The sequence below is a fragment of the Leiobunum rupestre genome, chromosome 2, assembly GCF_980474605.1.
Source record: "Leiobunum rupestre chromosome 2, qqLeiRupe1.1.hap1, whole genome shotgun sequence".
Lineage (NCBI taxonomy): Eukaryota > Metazoa > Arthropoda > Arachnida > Opiliones > Sclerosomatidae > Leiobunum > Leiobunum rupestre.
This window is the reverse complement of record NC_143385.1, coordinates 63,892,802-63,914,899: the sequence shown is the minus strand read 5'-3', so window position 1 is coordinate 63,914,899 and position 22,098 is coordinate 63,892,802. Positions and strand designations below refer to the sequence as shown.

At 32.8% G+C, this 22,098-nt stretch overlaps 1 protein-coding gene across 1 annotated transcript in view; it reads right to left on the bottom strand.

Annotated features, from left to right (window-relative positions):
* The window catches only part of LOC149958717 (peroxisomal acyl-coenzyme A oxidase 3-like), a 63,062-nt gene that overhangs the window by 39,912 nt on the left and 1,052 nt on the right, over nt 1–22,098 (bottom strand). The window contains exons 2-7 of the mRNA XM_090166082.1: nt 19,823–19,992; nt 10,471–10,704; nt 8,530–8,607; nt 8,377–8,466; nt 5,598–5,830; nt 1,283–1,379 (exon numbers count right to left, since the gene is read on the bottom strand). Coding sequence (XP_090022208.1) covers nt 1,283–1,379; nt 5,598–5,830; nt 8,377–8,466; nt 8,530–8,607; nt 10,471–10,704; nt 19,823–19,954 — 864 coding nt within the window. The 5' untranslated portion in view covers nt 19,955–19,992. The remainder of the gene's footprint in view (nt 1–1,282; nt 1,380–5,597; nt 5,831–8,376; nt 8,467–8,529; nt 8,608–10,470; nt 10,705–19,822; nt 19,993–22,098) is intronic.

The following is a 22,098-nucleotide window of genomic DNA, read 5'->3' as shown; positions in this document are numbered from 1 at the left end:
AGCGCGGAGAAACGTTAAGGAGGCTGGTTTTAAGCACGGAGAAACGTTAAGGAGGCTGGTTTTAAGCACGGAGAAACGTTAAGGAGGCTGGTTTTAAGCATGGAGAAACGTTAAGGAGGCTGGTTTTAAGCACGGAGAAACGTTAAGGAGGCTGGTTTTAAGCGCGGAGAAACGTTAAGGAGGCTAGTTTTAAGCGCGGAGAAACGTTAAGGAGGCTGGTTTTAAGCACGGAGAAACGTTAAGGAGGCTGGTTTTAAGCACGGAGAAACGTTAAGGAGGCTGGTTTTAAGCACGGAGAAACGTTAAGGAGGCTGGTTTTAAGCGCGGAGAAACGTTAAGGAGGCTGGTTTTAAGCACGGAGAAACGTTAAGGAGGCTGGTTTTAAGCACGGAGAAACGTTAAGGAGGCTAGTTTTAAGCGCGGAGAAACGTTAAGGAGGCTAGTTTTAAGCGCGGAGAAACGTTAAGGAGGCTGGTTTTAAGCACGGAGAAACGTTAAGGAGGCTGGTTTTAAGCACGGAGAAACGTTAAGGAGGCTGGTTTTAAGCACGGAGAAACGTTAAGGAGGCTGGTTTTAAGCACGGAGAAACGTTAAGGAGGCTGGTTTTAAGCACGGAGAAACGTTAAGGAGGCTGGTTTTAAGCACGGAGAAACGTTAAGGAGGCTAGTTTTAAGCGCGGAGAAACGTTAAGGAGGCTGGTTTTAAGCACGGAGAAACGTTAAGGAGGCTGGTTTATAGAGTGGAACTATTGTTTTCGTCGAATAGATTTATATTCATATTCATATATTTATCATGATACCGATATATTACTAATTTTGATGTTTGTCGTAATAATTATATAAAAACGTCGACTAATTATGAGTTGATCAAATATATTAAATTCATAAATATTTTTAACTAATATAAAGTCATTATTCAAGTTTTATTAAATTTTTATCAATTTCATAAAAAAATTTAAAAAATCTTATCAAAATTGATCAGATTTAACCTATTTTATGAATTTTAAATATTTGTCCGATAATTATATCCTTTTGTTTATTTTCACTAATATTTTTCTATTATTATTTTTTATTCCTTTTTAACCTGATCTGATCAATTTTGATCAAAACTATAAAAACCAGTTCTAAGTTGTTGAAATTTGGATGATTTTATCATCTTTGAAATCGAATCAATAAAATTATGCCAACACAGAGAACCTTGAGTTTTTTCCGTTATCGTCAATGGCTGTAACGTTCTGGTTAATTAAGGAAAAGGTCGACGAAAAGTGGTTAAAAGTAATTACTTTGAATGGTGATATGTATTTTCCGTCTTCGGTGATATCAGCTGTGCGGTTTAGTAAATTTTCTCTCGGAATACGGTAGTCCTTGAACATGAGGAAACTGCGACAAAAATATTTCTTTTCAAAATACTTATATACATTTAGTTTGGAATTTGTATGTAAGAGCTTTCTCAAACCCGTGTTAAAATTAAAATTGATGTTTGTTCTTATTTCACTACGGCAAAAACGCTATGACAATATAACATATTTGAGACTTACAAGGAGACATCCCGATTTGGTTCAAACTCGGGGGTTAAGTAGACCTTCATGTACCTTGAAAGCTCCTAAATGTAAAAGTTTCAATGACCATTCGTTTTGCCATGACAACCAAAAATGTTTTTAAAATGCAAAAAACTAGAAAAAATTTATCAAATCGTCAATTTTGATAAATTTTTTCTAGTTTTTGCATTTTAGAAATTTTCAAAATCCCATGTTATTTTCGGTAAGGAATTTTCCGTTTTGTGTTGTCAAAAACATTTTCGGTTGCCATGGCAAAACTATTGCCCGTTGAAATTTTTCCTTTGGGAATTTTTCATGATTCATTAACGCTTTCTTAACAGAGGCGTAGTGAGGGGGGCCAGGGGGGCATACGCCCCGGGCGCCGACGGTCAGAGGGCACCAAAGAGGCGCCTAAAGTATTAAAGTGGATATTGGAAACTTGAATTTATGGCGGAAATTGGGGCCCGCAAATTTAGGAGTTTGGCCCTGGGCGTCAAATAACCTCACTACGCCACTGCTTCTTAATCCCCGAGTTTGAACCAAATTTGTGTGTTACACCTCGGGTAGTCTCCTTGTCAGTTCGGCTGCGAGTCCAAGTCAGTGCTGGAGGAGGTGGTCAGTATAAGCCTTTCCATAAAAACAGCTACGCTTGCTGAACTTGTTTTTACGTAGCTTATTCGTCACGAAATACGTAGAAGTTAAATTCAGTCTATGCTTAAAAACAGGGTTCCTCGTCGAATTTACTCTAATGACCAGAGCTTTTCGTAGTAAAACGTCATCGATACGTCACCCGTGACGCAGCACCATCATCAAAACAAGAAGGACAATTTCACTTTATAGAAATGAATATTAGCATTAAAACAACTAAGAAGTGTCATACTTATAGGTATTATGTTGTTTATGATAGTATTTAGTGTCTTGTGTAGTTTAAGTTTAAACAAGGGCGATTTGATTGACGTTTAAGGGGGAAGAATACAGTAAAAGCCTCTTTTTCGTTCAAGCTGAACGTTTCTGTTTTAACAATTACATAATTGAATTATATTTTTCTTATTAGGCTGAACCTTCCTCTAGTGCTTAAAATAATTTTGATAATTCTAATAATAATAGTTAACGATATATAAGGTCCTAACTAAAGCGTAGTTTGGGCGCTTGCCCAACTTGTTTAGCTCCGGGGGTCCGAATTAAAACGTAATAACTTAATTACTTTTAAATTTTAAATTGTCAAAATTATTTTAATCACTAAACAAGAGGCTGTTTTACACATATATATATTATTTTATAAGTTAAAATACCAAATTAAAAGAGTTCAGTTTGAAATAGCGCGAAAGTAGACAATGGCCACTGTAGTCTTCCCCTTAAGGGGAGAAGATAACGCTAAAAATTATCCCTCAGTATAAGTAAGTACATTCTAACAAGATTGTTAGAATTAGTTAGGGGTACGTTCAATAACGCAAATCTGGGAAAAATAGGTTTTTACTTGATAAGCGCTTGTCGTCATAGTGACGTAGGAAATTACTGAACGGTGTTTTTTTCTAGTCAGCGCTGTTTTTAAAGATGGCGGCGATATATGTTACGGGGCCCGGAATCAGAGTGAGCGAAAAATATTCTTTTCAACAATTAATGAGTTGGTAAATGACGAAATTGTGGACGACAATATTCGTTATTGTTGCAACCATTGAGTTGGGAATAAATAGAGGTACCACTAAATCTGGCTGGCGCGGGACCAATTTCGTTCAATAAGGAGACTCTATCAACTTTATCGTTCTACCGTGGCGGCATCTGTCCCTAGTTGTGGCAACTATATTGCAATTGAATTTTTTCGCGAATCTGATGCGAAATTGAATTTATGATTACTCGTAACAAACAAACCTTTGAAGTTGTTTAAAAATAATTTTATTCTGTCAACACGATCCTTTTTAACTCAAGTTACGGTGAATTAGCTAATAATTATTTATTTTTAGCCATATAACTTTACAAAATATAGATGGCGCTACCGCCTAATTATAAAGATGAATTTCGTACAGTCTTATCAGAACAGGTCCCGCGTAACCATGACAACCGAAATCGTAATTGTAATTCTAGCAGTATTATTCCCAATTCAATGGTTGCAACGATCAGTCTTTTATTAAAACAGCGAAAACGGCCATTGCAATTAAATGATAGGCCTTTGACCAAATCAGTAGAATCGTTGATTAAAACTACGGTTGTATAATTTTTACTCCTCCGCCAGCTAAACTGTAAACACCGATGCGTTTGACGTCATCGGATGCCCATCGTGACGTCAAATCGGAAACGCGAAACATCGTACAGTAACAAAATGATATCATCGATTACGCATCGATGTTTTTGATGAACGTTATTGAACGTACCCTAGAATTTGGTGTATTTTTTTATATACTACAATCAGAAGTAAATGATCCTAAGTTGGCGCTACGCAAAATCTCGATTTGAAATAAAATTATTAAATTTAAGAAATATATTAAAGCCAATGAAATTAAGATTTAAAACTATATAAGGAAAATAGAAATGTGTTTACATCCATTTTATTGTATCTACTGCTATTAAAAATCCTTCCCTCCTAACTACCAGCACTGCTTATCTAGGAGGGAATAATTAAAGTAGAATTTTTTATATGTTAATTGTTTTGCACAAATAAATAAATAATAACATAAGCCTATCATAAGGTGCCCATAAGTAAAGGTCTAGCATAAGGCCCCATGTTAACGGCATTGTCCTGGAGAGAAGAAAATGAACGTACGACGATAGGGCAGTAGCGACATCTTATTTTTCCAAATTTCTACATCTAAAATATTCTCTTACTTGGTAGAGCAGCCACGCTCGGGTTGATAAATACCACAAACGCGAATAAATCTCAAATTTGAAAAATAAATACCTTCAGAAACGCAACTCTTATTTCTAAGAGCCAGTTTTAGGTTCTGGCATAATAATATTTATATAATTCTGGCATAATAATATTTATATACTTTTGGCATAATAATATTTATATACTTCTGGCATAATAATATTTATATACTTCTGGCGTAATAATATTTATATACTTCTGGCATAATAATATTTATATACTTCTGACATAATAATATTTATATACTTCTGGCATAATAATATTTATATACTTCTGGCATAATAATATTTATATACTTCTGACATAATAATATTTATATACTTCTGGCATAATAATATTTATATACTTCTGGCATAATAATATTTATATACTTCTGGCATAATAATATTTATATACTTCTGGCATAATAATATTTATATACTTCTGGCATAATAATATTTATATACTTTTGGCATAATAATATTTATATACTTCTGGCATAATAATATTTATATACTTTTGGCATAATAATATTTATATACTTTTGGCATAATAATATTTATATACTTTTGGCATAATAATATTTATATACTTCTGGCGTAATAATATTTATATTCTTTTGGCATAATAATATTTATATACTTCTGGCATAATAATATTTATATACTTCTGACATAATAATATTTATATACTTCTGGCATAATAATATTTATATACTTCTGGCATAATATTATTTATATACTTCTGGCATAATAATATTTATATACTTCTGGCATAATGATATTTATAAACTTCTGACATTAACTATATATATATATATATATATATACTTCTGGCATAATATTATTTATATACTTCTGGCATAATGATATTATATACTTCTGGCATAATAATATTTATATACTTCTGGCATAATGATATTTACATACTTCTGGCATAATAATATTTATATACTTCTGGCATAATAATATTTATATACTTCTGGCATAATAATATTTATATACTTCTGGCATAATAATATTTATATACTTCTGGCATAATAATATTTATATACTTCTGGCATAATGATATTTACATACTTCTGGCATAATAATATTTATATACTTCTGGCATAATAATATTTATATACTTCTGGCATAATAATATTTATATACTTCTGGCATAATATTATTTATATACTTCTGGCATTATGATAATAATAATAATAACAATACATACCCATTGTCAACGCCGTTCAGACCTAATTTAGGTCCCAGGTCTCCGACGGTAATTCCGGGGTAGGGTTGCAGGGTTTGCGGGTCCCTGATTGGCGCGATGAAGATGTGGAGTCCGCAACATTGGTTGTCATGAGTATATAACTGCGCGAAGACGGCCGCGTGAGTGGCGATTTGACCCAAATTTCCGACCCAAGCTTTGGCCGCTTCCAAAGTCGGAGTGTTGAGGACGAATTCCTGGAAAAATAATTACGCAGTATTATCAGTAGAATACAATATTGCTCCAAAATAAATAAGTGTCCATCTATAGTCTTCCGCTGATTTCGGGTGGCAAATTCCTTGTTCATATCCAATGAATCAATTAATTTTACACCTTAGGCTTTACAAACTTTTCCACCATTTATATATTACATTTTTGTGAGACGTGATAATACAACAACGGTCCACTTGAGGGCTAATGGAATATTTTTCGTGTTTTTAATTATCGTTTGTTTCTTATATGAAATTTAGAAATTAGGTTTCGCCGGTCAAAATTATTTATCTCTGCTATATTTCGATAATAGCAATATTAGACGTTAACAGACGGGTCAAAGGTTTCCAATTTACCTCGTAAGTGACGTCACGAAATAGCTTAATTTCATTGGTTGAATTTCAAATATAGGTGTCGGACACTTGCCATTATTTTGTACGGGATTTCGGGATTTCGTATAGATTTTGGCGATTTTATCATTACTTTTTGAAGTGATTTTGGGATTTCAATGTTAATTTACCATAGAGAGAGTTAAAAGATTTTGCGATTTTAGACAAAGTGTACGGGATTTTGGTAAATGTCCGACCCCTCGGCTTAATACACTGGCAATTAGTTGGACAAATTCACCGCCATCTATCGGCTTTAAAATTAGCTATTAGGATGGTACTTTTCACAACAAAGGGCCAAGGGAAGCCTAAGCCTACGTCATAGGTCACCGAGGTCACGCTTAGGTATGACGTCAAATTACCATCCTTGTCTGCTTTTTTTGCCTAACTACGCATGAGTCAGATATTATTGAACCTCGCTTAAAGGGTTCGTGCGCCGTTTAAATTTCGTTCGTAAGTATCGCCGCCTACCAACCGAGTGTTAAACTGCATATATGAAAGCTGTCTGCTCGTTCCAAATTCTCTCTGCACAACAGCTGAAAGTTTTAACCGAAAATCATTGAAATTCAAAAGTCGTCTGCTATTTATCCAGAATTGTTTATGCTTCTGGCATTAATCATAGTTACATACTTCTGGCATAATGATATTTTTATACTTCTGGCATTAATCATAGTTACATACTTCTGGCATATTGATATTTATATACTTCTGTCATAATATTATTTATATACTTCTGGCATAATGATATTTATATACTTCTGGCATAATAATATTTATATATTTCTGGCATAATACTATTTATAAACTTCTGACATTAACTATATATATATATATATATATACTTCTGGCATAATAATATTTATATATTTCTGGCATAATACTATTTATAAACTTCTGACATTAACTATATATATATATATATATATATATACTTCTGGCATAATGATATTATATACTTCTGGCATAATATTATTTATATACTTCTGGCATAATGATATTTATATGCTTCTGGCATAATAATATTTATATACTTCTGGCATAATGATATTTATAAACTTCTGACATTAACTATATATATATGCTTCTGGCACTAACCAAATTTATATGCTTCTGGCATTAACCAAATTTACATACTTCTGGCATTAACCAAATTTACATACTTCTGGCATTAACCAAATTTTTATACTTTTGGCATTAACGATATTTATATGCTTATGTCATTAACTAAATTTATATACTTCTGGCATTAACCAAATTTATACACTTCAGGCATTAACATATTTATATACTTCTGACAAAATAATATTTATATACTTCTGGCATGATAATATTTATATACTTCTGGCACGATAATATTTATACACTTCAGACATTAACATATTTATATACTTCTGACAAAATAATATTTATATACTTCTGGCATAATAATATTTATATACTTCTGGCATGATAATATTTATATACTTCTGGCATAATGATATTATATACTTCTGGCATAATGATATTATATACTTCTGGCATAATGATATTATATACTTCTGGCATAATGATATTATATACTTCTGGCATAATGATATTATATACTTCTGGCATAATGATATTATATACTTCTGGCATAATGATATTATATACTTCTGGCATAATGATATTATATACTTCTGGCATAATGATATTATATACTTCTGGCATAATGATATTATATACTTCTGGCATAATGATATTATATACTTCTGGCATAATGATATTATATACTTCTGGCATAATGATATTATATACTTCTGGCATAATGATATTATATACTTCTGGCATAATGATATTATATACTTCTGGCATAATGATATTATATACTTCTGGCATAATGATATTATATACTTCTGGCATAATGATATTATATACTTCTGGCATAATGATATTATATACTTCTGGCATAATGATATTATATACTTCTGGCATAATGAAATTATATACTTCTGGCATTAGCTATATTCATATACTTCTGGCATTAACAATATTCATATACTTCTGGCATTAACAATATTCATATACTTCTGGCATTAACATTATTCATATACTTCTGGCATTAACCATTTTAATATATTATGCAAATATTGAAAAGAAATAATCTAATTTGGAAACTCAGTTCGTACCTGCGTTTTGGGGTCGTATTTGGCCACAGTTTGCAAACCTCTCGTGTTCGAACCATGGCTAAGTTCCGTAATGGCAATACAACCTGAAATCTTTGAACGACTTATTAGTTTTCATTTTCGCCAACTTCCATCAAATCAAGTCCGTCAACTTACGTCGAGTGCGCCGATGCCTTTTGATAATGAATTTAAATGTTTTTTCGTTCCAGAACTTCGAATCGTTCCCATGAAAAACTAGAGATCAATTTTGGATAATTTATTTTAGTTTCATTTATGCAAATTTCAAACAAGGCCAAGCTTTGTAATTAATCCTATTTTCGATTTAGATTGTTAAAGTGTAAAATGAGTAGGTTTAACATTAGAGAGGTTAAGCCGGCGCCTCCCAAACGCGTAGGAGGAACTTGTAGACGTAGTACCTTTGAGCGTACAGACTGCACCTCTTACACGGTTCCCCCTAAACGTTTTCTTACCTTTTTCTGGTGCTGGCTTAACCCGCCTATTAAGCCGTGGTCGGAAAAAATACCCTATTATTATTTTTATGGTCGGCAGAATAATACTAGATAAGGGTCGGTAATAGTATTTTTGAGGTCGGCTAAAATATTATAGCTCAAAAATGGTACAACACTATTACGGGTAAAAGTTAGGTTATAGTCGGCATTAGCTTAATATATTCGAGGGGTTGGTAAAAGGGTGCTAAACTATAGCCGGTGAAAATTTAGGCTATAGTTGGTAATAGTGTATTAGATTGGAAGGGTCGGTAAAGTATTAGTTTACGGTCGGCTAAAATATTATGAATCGGTAATGCTGCAAAAATATTACCGGTAAAAATTAGGTTATAGACAATATTAGTGTCTAGATTCGAGAGGTCGGTAAAAATATTGGTTTAAGGTCGGCTAAAATATTTCAACTCGATAATGGTGCAAAACATTATTGTCGGTAATAGTACATCAGATTGGAGGGGTCGGTAAAAATATAATTTTAAGGTCGGTTAAAATATTATCGCCCGATATTGGTGGAAAAAACTATTGCCAGTAAAAATAATAGGTTATAGTCGGAATAAAAATATCTAGTCTGGAGGGGTCGTACACTGGAAGAAAACCCCGTACACAATTTGAGTTAAAAGAAAAAATCCGAAATCATAAAATCCAGTACCGTTTCCAGTACGCAAAAAAGGCAAATGTCCGACCCCTCTACTAGATTATGGTCGGAAAAATTAGTTAATAATTGGTATTAAGTTACTACATTATGGACGGAAAAATGTATTTATAGGAGAAAGGTTACTAGATTATGGTCGGAAAAATTAGTTAATAGTCGGTATAAAGTCACAGTGTACTACATTATGGACGGAAAAATTAGTTCATAGTCGGTATGAAGTTTCTATATTATGGACGGAAAAATTTATTTATAGTAGAAAGGTTACTAGATTATGGTCGGAAAAATTAGTTCATAGTCGGTATGAAGTTTCTATATTATGGACGGAAAAATTTATTTATAGTAGAAAGGTTACTAGATTATGGTCGGAAAAATGTATTTATAGGAGAAAGGTTACTAGATTATGGTCGGAAAAATGTATTTATAGGAGAAAGGTTACTAGATTATGGACGGAAAAATGTATTTATAGGAGAAAGGTTACTAGATTATGGTCGGAAAATGTATTTATAGGAGAAAGGTTACTAGATTATGGTCGGAAAAATTAGTTAATAGTCGGTATAAAGTCACAGTGTACTACATTATGGACGGAAAAATTAGTTCATAGTCGGTATGAAGTTTCTATATTTAGACGGAAAAATTTATTTATAGTAGAAAGGTTACTAGATTATGGTCGGAAAAATTAGTTCATAGTCGGTATGAAGTTTCTATATTATGGACGGAAAAATTTATTTATAGTAGAAAGGTTGCTAGATTTTGGTCGGCCAAATTATTTTATAGTCGGTATTATTTTACTAGAATATGGTCGGGAAAATTGGTTATAGTCGGTATTAGGTTTCTCGATTATGGTCGGAATATTACTTCATAATCGGTTTATGAATACTAGAAATGTTAAAAATCTTCGGGAACGTGTTTTCGCGGATATCGGTAGTGTAGTGATGAGCGTACCTCGATTCCCAGCATTTTCTTGATGGCAATTGACCAATCGAACATTCCGACGCAATGGAATAGAACTTGTACTATCACAGGGTCAGCCATGAACTCCTCCTCCGTGAAAAACTGGTACTCCATGAGCCGTTTCATTCGTTGGAAGCAGAGCTTTCTGTACTCCGAGCGGCTCATTTCTTCGTAAGACGTGTGTTGGAACAACGGGTCGGCTTCCAACGTTTCCCACACTTTCATCTAAATGGACAATCATTTTAGTTAGTCCCACTTACGTTACAAGCCACATCGAAACAATATCCATTTCCATCACATTTCCGTTTAAATATTTGTATTCCAACCATTCCCATTCTATTTAAATATTTATATTCCAACCATTCCCATTTAAATATTTATATTCTAACCATTCCAATTCCATTTAAATATTTATATTCCAACTATTCCCATTTAAATATTTATATTCTAACCATTCCAATTCCATTTAAATATTTATATTCCAACCATTCCCATTTAAATATTTATATTCTAACCATTCCAATTCCATTTAAATATTTATATTCCAACCATTCCCATTTAAATATTTATATTCCAGCCATTCCCATTCCATTTAAATATTTATATTCCAACCATTCCTATTCCATTTAAATAGTGGTATTCCAACCATTCCCATTCCATTGAAATAGTGGTATTCCAACCATTCTCATTCCATTTAAATATTTATATTCCAACCATTCAAATTTCATTTAAATATTTTTATTCCAACCATTATCATTCCATTTAAATATTTATATTCCAACCATTCCTATTCCATTTAAATAGTGGTATTCCAACCATTCCCATTCCATTGAAATAGTGGTATTCCAACCATTCCCATTCCATTTAAATATTTATATTCCAACCATTCCTATTCCATTTAAATAGTGGTATTCCAACCATTCCCATTCCATTGAAATAGTGGTATTCCAACCATTCCCATTCCATTTAAATAGTGGTATTCCAACCATTCCCATTCCATTTAAATATTTATATTCCAACCATTCAAATTTCATTTAAATATTTTTATTCCAACCATTATCATTCCATTTAAATATTTTTATTCCAACCATTATCATTCCATTTCAATATTTCTATTCCAAACATTCCCATTCCATTTAGATATTTATATTCCAACCATTCCCATTACATTCCAATATTTATATTCCAAACATTCCCATTCCATTTAAATATTGGTATTCCAACAACTCATATTCTATTTAACAAATATTTTCAAACCATTCCCACCCATTCAAACTACTCCCATCCCATTTCCGTTCAAGTATTGTCTTCAAACCATTCCCATTCCATTTGACATATATTTTCTTATTCCCACCCATTCCCATACCATTTCCGTTCCCGACTCAAAGTATTGCAATCAGTGGGAAAATCCATTTCAGACTGGCAATACCAGATTTAAAATGATATTTACCATCCATTCCCTGATGTGAAATTTCTCTATAGCGTGTAAAGACTTCACCAAAAATGTTTAATCATTTTTGAAATTACCCCCCAGTACAAATTCCACACGCGGAAGATAAGAAACTGGCACACGTACTCTGAAAGTAATAATAAACTTATGGTATTGTTTATGAATTAAAAATCTATAAATTAGGACTCCCGGATATCCTATATTTAATATATTTATCCTACGAAAATGTAGTATGGGAAATATAAGGAACTGACCCACTTATTATGTTGAAACAGATTATTAACTTATGGTATGGTTTATAATTAAAAATCTATAAAGAGGGGCTAGCATAGATCTTATAATTCCTATATTCATTCGGAAATCGTCTTATACAATCCTGTAACTCTATTTTTGTGCTGTTTTCTTCAACCGAGACATTAAATAATTAATGTGTCCATTTGTCTGGATTGGCAGCTGGGTTTTCGTTCCACCTAGGAGCAACAAACACAACACCCCACACAAGGACAACGCAACCCGTCAAAAGTTGTGGATTTTCCCGCGTATATTTTTCATTGGTTAGACCAGGGAGCACTAAACCGCTGGAGAGGTCCTGTTGGGTAGAATTGCTGTGAAACCGGCGATAGGAAGTTACCTTTTGCATCCCCCAAATTATCTTCCCCCGTTTTCCTGGTATAGGGACGGAAATCCTAAATGCGCATGCTTGTAACGTCATCATTGTAGTTCCGTTAAAAGGGTAAAGGGTTAATCCATTTTGACACTTTTCTAGATATCTTTTCGGTTTAGGAAAAGGCACATTCCTTAAAACAGCATTTTCTATGAAAAACCATTTTTAAACTTGCCACCGTCAGGGAGCACACCGTTTAAAAAGATTTCCGTAAGCCTCGCTTGTCTTGAATATTCTGCGGCACATGCGCAGTTTCCACCTACGTCCCTGAAAACAAGGAGGGGGAAAAGAATTTGGGGGAAATTATAGAACTATCCCAGCTGGTAGCTTCTACCCAACAGGACCTCTCCAGGGGTTTAGTGCTCCCTGGTTAGACGCTTTAGTGCCTGCTGCCGTCGGAAGGGGAAAATTCGGAAATTGTCTTCCCCCCCGCCCGTAAAACGTTCAGCGTAAAAGCTCATCGAATGAAATTTGTACACAACACTGCGTTAGCGTGTTTAAAGGCTAGCTGCGTTCTCCTTGTGGTTGTTGCTCCTAGATGCCAATTTCTCTGACTCGCCTTAGAGAATTATGACTGTTTTTGAAACGTGATTTTCCTATTCCCCGAATTAGAACGTACTTTTTAAAGCCTGAGCAGTGAGTCCCCTTCGATTATTGCTCCATGCTTCTACGCAATGTAACCCGTTCACCAGAATTAGAGGTCGGCGTTTGAATAAGAAATTATCCAATTATTTATTTTTATTCATAAACGCAAATTATCCAAAAAATATTAGAAAAAACCGATTATTTTTGCATGTTAAATCGTTGTTTATTCCTTTAAAATGTTCATAAAAACAATTAACCCAACTTTTTATGGTTAATCGAAATTTTTGCGGGTAATTTACTCGTCCCGCCGACCTCTAACCAGAACAAGAATGTATTTATTTATACTCAGGGAGAATGAATATGTCGAGACGATCGACGGACACGTTGAGCCCCCAACCCCGTCACGTTAATGGGGGGGGGGGGGAGGGGAAAAGGAGGCGGTCTTTTTTTTGCGTCCTCGTAGCAGCGTTAATCGCGTCGAAAAACGTAATTTTTAAGAACCATGAGATTGCAGTATTGTTTGATTTTATTAAAGCGGAGGAGCATACCGGGGGCCCCAACGGGTGGAATTGGAGACACGCTAAAAATAATCTCGACATATTCATTCTCCCTGAGTATAAATAAATACATTCTTGCCAGAATTAAGGCATTAAAAGTCGCTCGATGACTTGGACCAGTGGTGGTGCCAAGGGTATTAGACTAGCTAATTGTTATTATATTTTAAAATTCTTCCCAATAGGTTTTTGATACTTTGCTTGTTCTAGGGTTTCGGAGTAGTGTAAGAAGAGTAACCCTATGACGTCATATTACCCCGATTTTGTCGAGGAGTCCGATATTTGCAAATTTTACGTACGGGATTTTAAATCTCAAAGTTATTTCAGAAACCAGAAACTGACTGACATTTCAGAGCACAATTTTCAAGTTGATTTCCAAATTTTTGAAATAACATTTCTCTAGAGTTTACCGGATTGGTACGAATGTCGAACTGCTTGGATTCTGTGGTGGCCAATAGTTCGGGTCGGGGTAAAACAGTTTTCCGAAAATAGCTGCCGGTGGCCGTTTTACCAGAAAATACTGGATAAGCAGACGATTTCATTAGATTACTATCTTTACTACTGCTTTTGAGTAAAGTAATGCAGTCAGGGCCGTCTTAAGGCATGGGCTAAATGGTCTACAGCCCAGGGCCCCCAGCCAGTTTTAGGGCTCCGGAAAGGCTTGCCATACAGTCTCTACTCTAGGGATAAGGGTTTAGTTGGTTAAATATTATTTATGCTAATTTAATATTATGTATCTTTTACAAGGAGAGTACCCGAGGTGTTTATTGCCGATTTTGTTCAAAGTCGGCCGTAATGTAGACCTATATGAGCTATGAAATTTCCCAAAAGGAGACGTTGCACTATACATTCGATTTGACATGGCAACCGAAAATGTTTTTGACCTATTAAAACAAAAATAATATATTTTTTTTATTTTACCCAAAAATTGTTACAATTTTATACCAAAAATGTTCCAATTCACCCAAACTTGATGAAATTTACCTAAACGTGGTCCAAATTACCCATTTCGTGATTTTCAATTTTTTTTTTAATTTTCGCAGGTAGGACCCTGCAAAACCGAGAAAATCCCATGCTTTTTTAAATGGAGATTTTTTGTTTTAAGTGGTCAAAAACATTGTCGGTTTCCATGGCAAATCGAATGGGTAGTGCAACGTCTCCATTTGGGAAATTTCAAATCTCATGTAGGTCTACATCACGCTCGACTTTGAACAAAATCGACAATAAACACCTCGGGTACTCTCCTTGTTAGTTACGTCTAAAGTAATTTGACTCAACGCCACATCGCGTATCCTACGGTACCAACAATTTCTAAAACCTAACAGAGTCACTGTCAGTAAAAATCTTATTTTCAGTAGGCCTATGTTATACTTTTGAAATTAAAAGTTTTGGTTTGATTATTGTGTAGTTGAATTTAGACAACGGACATACAAAGCGTGACCGTTGGGGATCAAAAAGGTCTTAAGAAATAATTTAGCCCAGGGCCCCAAAAGGTCTTAAGACGGGCCTGAATGCAGTCTGTCTCGTGATTCTCAGTAAAACTTTTGCATGTGAAGAATAGGAAGGGTCACACTTATGTAACAATATTATACACTTATGGTATTATTAAATTACTAATCATCGTAAGGCTTTGTTTCGCGCCAAAACATGTTCTGCACCATTGTCAGACTACAATCGACCATGGCACAGTTTTTCACAAATAGGATTATGCTAAGTCGGCAAATGCTAGCTTTAAAGCGCGTCTGAACACAGTGGTTTTTGAAGGTCAAATTAAATTTATCTAGGTTTTTTAAGTGTTGAAATTTAAATGTAATTATTCTGTAATTTAAATGTAATCATTCTGAAATTTAAATGTAATTATTCTGAAATTTAAATGTAATCATTCTGAAATTTAAATGTAATTATTCTGAAATTTAAATGTAATTATTCTGAAATTTAAATGTAATCATTCAGAAATTTAAATGTAATTATTCTGAAATTTAAATGTAATTATTCTGAAATTTAAATGTAATTATTCTGAAATTTAAATGTAATTATTCTGAAATTTAAATGTAATTATTCTGAAATTTAAATGTAATCATTCTGAAATTTAAATGTAATTATTCTGAAATTTAAATGTAATTATTATGAAATTTAAATGTAATTATTCTGAAATTTAAATGTAATTATTCTGAAATTTAAATGTAATTATTTTGAAATTTAAATGTAATTATTTTGAAATTTAAATGTAATTATTCTGAAATTTAAATGTAATTATTTTGAAATTTAAATGTAATTATTTTGAAATTTAAATGTAATTATTCTGAAATTTAAATGTAATTATTCTGAAATTTAAATGTAATTATTTTGAAATTTAAATGTAATTATTCTGAAATTTAAATGTAATTATTCTGAAATTTAAATGTAATTATTTTGAAATTTAGATGTAATCATTCTGAAATTTAAATGTAATTGCCCAAATTTGATTGTTTATTTTTTTAGTTTTATTTTGTTTATTGCACAAGAAGCAGGGTCCAACAAGTGTATTCGCGAACGAAACGAGTATAGCTGGTGGCGTAACGGCACTTGCTTCTTAAATAGACTTATTAAAATATAAGGAAACGATGCAAAAATTATATTAAAATGCAAGTATCATTATTTATACAGTAAAATTTATGAATAACGACGAGGAAAAACTAATAGCGTCTGCTTTAGCCGCTACCTATCTAAGATTCAATGGCGAACCAAAGGGGGCGTTGCGATAGTTTCGGTCGCGAACAATGCACTCTGTATTTCCTGTACAATAGGCGCTGCAATAAAACGGTATGCAACAAGTGTTTCCTTTTAAACAGGTAGAATTTTTTTTACATATTTAGGCTTAGCAAAAACACGACGTTCCATTTACAGGTGAAAAGTTTCCATTATTTTTACAAGCACTATATAAACCGTGTCTTGGAGGTCCTGGCTATCGGAAATATTAGTTCTTGGCGATTTCCTTGAAGATGTTTTATTGAGGCGTCTATAAAACCCCATTATTACTATACGATTTTCTTATTCTCTGAATTACAATAGGCTTTTATATGAAGTAACATTGGCCTTTTTGTTTGGATGTTGCTGCGACAAGCTCTGGCCATAAGGGTGTTGTTAATTTTCCGGAAAAATAAAATGCGGGAAATTTTTCGCAAATCGGAAAAATAAAAATTTTAAACATAAATTACCTTTTAAGGGTTTTTAATGTTTTTAACTTTTTATCGATATAAAATGTCTAATATCAGTAAACATACTACAAAGCATTAATAGTGTTACTTTGTTAATCAGTTTAAACTAGTCTAGATGTTTAGTTTTACTTTCAGATTCGAAAAAATGAGGCGAAAATACCGCTTTATTTCAATAATATAAAATTGAAATTTAGACAGTGACTTCTTTGTATAGAAAGGACTGTTATAAAAAAATTACCGAAAAATATGTAGCACATTTAAAATATGACCAAACCTTCTCAACTGTATAGTTAGGTGCGTTATGTCAAAAGTAAATGAACCGAAGTTATCAGACTGCTATACTTTCCTTATGAAGTTACATTTTGACCTCGAATTTGAAATTTTGCGCGCTCCTAGGCCGAAAAAAAACGTTTTTGTTTTTATGAAACGATTTTTTATACATAGAAACGGGAACCCATAGCTCTACTTGGAATGCTTATCGCGGCAGATTTTCGTCTCGATGTGGCTGACGGTTTTTTTGACCACACGCGATACGCCAGGATAAGCACTATACCCACAATTCCCAAGTGCAATTTATCGCGTCAAAAGACGGTGATGGAAATTAGCTTTTATTCGACTCGATTTTCTCATCATTTTCGTAAGGAAAACGCCCTCCGATTCTGAGCGCTATTTCGATAACTTCGGTTCATTTACTTCTGGTTATGTATCATCTCATAAAATAAATAAACATCAAAATCACGAAACCATGTCTACAGGCTTCTGCTTTCCCCTTTTCGAGTAGGAAACACCCAGAAGGTTTGGTAAAAATATAAATATCTACATTTGAATGCGAAATTTACTCATTTATCGGTAAAAAATTTAAACACAAACCATATTATTTATCGGTAAAAATTTAAATAAGGCATTGTAAGAGAAAAATAACGATATTTGTGTAAATAGGACCTGTATAATATCATTCATAAGAATGCCTCAGTATAACATTTCCATTGAAATAATTTCCATGAGAATTTGTTTCAAACGGAACATAGAATAATTGGACCAAAATTTTGAATTGTTTTGTATAATCCTTGAGCTATTGAAAAGGTTACCATGGAAACAAAATGTCGTGATTGTCAATTCTGCCGTGCAAAGCACAAAAGCATTAACGACCAAAACCAAAATATGGAGAAAACACGCGAAATTCAAACTTTCTTTGCATTAAGATACCCCAACTTACTTCTTTCAAGTTTATATAGTAGACTTGGATTTTTCAACTCAAATTATATTCTGGTACTAAACAATTTACAGGCCAAACGATATTTCAGAAACATCATTAAAACCATGTCTTAAAACGCGAAAAAAATGCGTTTTGATTTGACTTTTAAAGAAAATAAACACCTTAATGCGTTTTCGGTTTGAAAATAATGCAAAAACCTAAAATAATGCGTTTTTCAACAAGTCATTTCTCTAAAAACAAAAATTTTAAATTCGAAAATTAGTTCAAAATTGAATTTAACGTGTAAAATAAGGAGAAATAAAACCAAAATCTGTAAATCGAAAATTTGGTCGTTAATGCTTTTGTGCTTTGCACGGCAGAATAGGTGTTTCCATAAAATAAAACAATACAAAAGTTAAAAGTATAAAATGTTTTTCTCCGCGTCACGAGCGTAAGCTTTTCAGTACTTTATTGGCACGCGAGTTTCGCACGTGGACTTCGAATTCGAAAATCTTTATCGACTGCAGCGCGCGCTCTCTATGTGACGCGGAAGAACAATTCGTACGTGACCTCCCGCATTTTATAAAAACACCCAGCAACGCACGTTTTCAAATTTCCCTTCTACAAAGTTCGATGACGCGTTTTTCGTCACGCAGTTGGTAGTGACGTAATTTACGTCATATTCCGTGAACAAGTTTTTAAAGAAAATACTTTCGTGGCATAATCATCAGAGTTAAATTTATTGACCATGGTTAAAATTATAATAATGTGAATTTAAACACACGACTGATACTACATGGTTCGTAAGATATTTATTTGAAATTAACAATTTAGCCCTACAACCAATTTATATTATAATGATATACACCACTAATAAAATGATATTTGATTTTGATTAAAAATTAAAAAATTCGAAACCTCAGCGTCAATATTAATTAAGACTAGACCAAAAATTTATAAAAACAATGAACATATATAATAGAAACTGTGAATGTAAAAAATAGAGGTCGGCGTTCGGTTAACTTTTATCCATGGATAAATTAAGTTCGGCGATATCTAAATAACCAATAATTGAATAATAATTGTAAAATGTTTAATTCATCAAGCGACTTTTAAAGCCATTAATTCAGGTGGCCGGGTTACATTGCGTAGGATTGTGGTGGAAAGCCCTTCATGCACCGCGAGCCAACAGCTCCCTACACTAACTATTACCGTTAACCTCAACAAGTTTTTATGGAAAGGGGAAACCGAAGAGTTCGGAGGAAAACCCCTTCAACCAGTGGGGAGAGAACTTGCCCAATAGCTCTGAAAATCAGTTCGGTGATAATTTTTAGCTAATCGACATACTTATAGGTGTTAAGTTACTTATGTACTTACTAACAAACAACCACGAAAATATAAACTACGCCCAATAACAAATCAATTTACACTAATTTATAGCATTTAGATTAAACCTTAAAACGTCAATTTTAACTTTCAATTTTAGCCAAGTTCCTTTTAAAAACTAACATTTTAGACAAAACCACTTTTTGCGTAAAAACAGAGCAATTTTATTTTTACGTTACCTAACCGGTTAACCCATTTTAAAAAAGATACGCGTTTTCTAAATATAGTCTGATTTTAACAACTTTCAAGAAAAAGTAGGTCAGATCATCGTAGAATTGAAAAAAAATCAAGTTTAAAAACAAACGCACAAACCTTAAATCGTATTTTGTCTTCGCCTTCGATAACTACGGCCATTTTTCGCCAATCGAAGCTGGCCTTTTTTCTGTAGGCGTCCAATGGTCCTGCTGGAAAGTCTGGCAACACTTCCTTCATACTCGTCGCCATTTTTAAAACTCTTCGTAAAACGTTTTGCGTCGATCAAACTGAAATAGGTGCGAAATGGAACTTTTCAACCGTTACTGTTAAACTTTGTTACCTTCTAAGCTTAACCTGTCATCAATCTAAAATCGCTACATTTAATGTTCCTCTATAAATATAACATTACTTTAACTTGTATTTTCACCTTGGATTAATAATAGTAGTTCCTACCCGGATATATCACTTGAAAAAAATACCTGACCAGCAAATGGCTTTTGCGACAGCAGCGCCGCTTCGGCGAAGTTAGCGGAGAATTTCCGAAACTCCCGTAACACGTAACCTTCTACAAGGCAGAATCCGTATCTAACACTTAGCAATTGCACGCGGAACTATAGAGTGATATATCCAGGTAGGAACTAATATTATTTATCCAAGTTTTCACCCTGAGGTTAGTGTCGATTTTTCCCGCCTAAATTTCATTAGCGTTAGGAAGTTAAAAAGACAGTTTTCGTAATTTCGACCCTTTAAATCTGGATTGAGATTTATCCTGCTTTGGGAATAAGGTTGAGACCTACTTCCGGTCAATAAAGTCTTCCGTAATTTCCCATAATACTTCCGCCACTGTTGGCGTTTCCTGAGACAATTCTTCTCGAGGGAAAGTTATTCTAAAATTTCCTCTTTTTGTAATCTCCAACAAGGAAATCTCTCCTTATAAATAAGTAGGTTTTTTTTTAATTTGAATATGAATTAACGCCTATCAGTTTCAGGCTATTTTGGATTTGATTGAAAAGTGATATAATTTTCTTTTTAATTCTGAATGTTAAGGAATTTATTTTATTTTTTAAATTTGGAAAATATTTAAGAGCGTGTTGAAAATAGCGTGATTTTAGTATTACCAGAAGTATATAATATATTTTACTAGATTAATATCCCTATAAGTAATTAAAATTAAACATGTGCCTTCGTAAGTTCTATGCAAATTTCAATGAAAGCGAAATTCCCGCTAAACCGAGGGTCAACGAATATAAGTTCCAGGCCCCGGTCATTTGTTCCGACTCAAAAATATACCACGCCTAATCGTGTAAAATGTAAAAATTATACTTCGTAGGTATATGTATTGACTTTTAAACCATATCTTATCAATGTAATAGTATAGTAACACATTATACTGCTCTAATTCGTCTCGAATTACTTGTACGCCGGAACGAATTTTGAAAAATCAATTAATAACATTAGTAGTAGACGTTGATATTTCTCTACTATAGATATTATAATATTATCTATTATATAAATTATAATCTTCTCTACTATAGATATTATAAACTTCTCTACAGTAGATATTGTAAACGTCTCTACTATAGATATTATTAACTTCTCTACAGTAGATATTGTAAACGTCTCTACTATAGATATTATGAACTTCTCTACTATAGCTATTATAAACTTCTCTACAGTAGATATTGTAAACGTCTCTACTATAGATATTATGAACTTCTCTACTATAGATATTATAATCTTCTCTACTATAGATATTATAAACTTCTCTACTTTAGCTATTATAAACTTCTCTACTATAGCTATTATAAACTTCTCTACTATAGCTATTATAAACTTCTCTACTATAGCTATTATAAACTTCTCTACTATAGCTATTATAAACTTCTCTACTATAGCTATTATAAACGTCTCTACTATAGCTATTATAAACTTCTCTACAGTAGATATTGTAAACGTCTCTACTATAGATATTATAAACTTCTCTACTATAGCTATTGTAAACTTCTCTAATACAGATACTATAAACATCTCTACTAACTAAAACTTATCTACTAGTTATAGATATTATAAACATCTCAACTAGCTAAAACTTATCTACTAGCTATAGATATTATAAACATCTCAACTAGCTAAAACTTTTCTACTAGTTATAAATATTATAAACATATCTACTAGCTATAGATATTATAAACATTTCTACTAGCTAAAACCTTTCTACTAGCTATAGATATTATAAACATATCTACTAGCTATAGATATAAACATTTCTACTAGCTAAAACCTTTCTACTAGCTATAGATATTATAAACATATCTACTAGCTATATATATTATAAACATTTCTACTAGCTAAAACCTTTCTACTAGCTATAGATATTATAAACATATCTACTA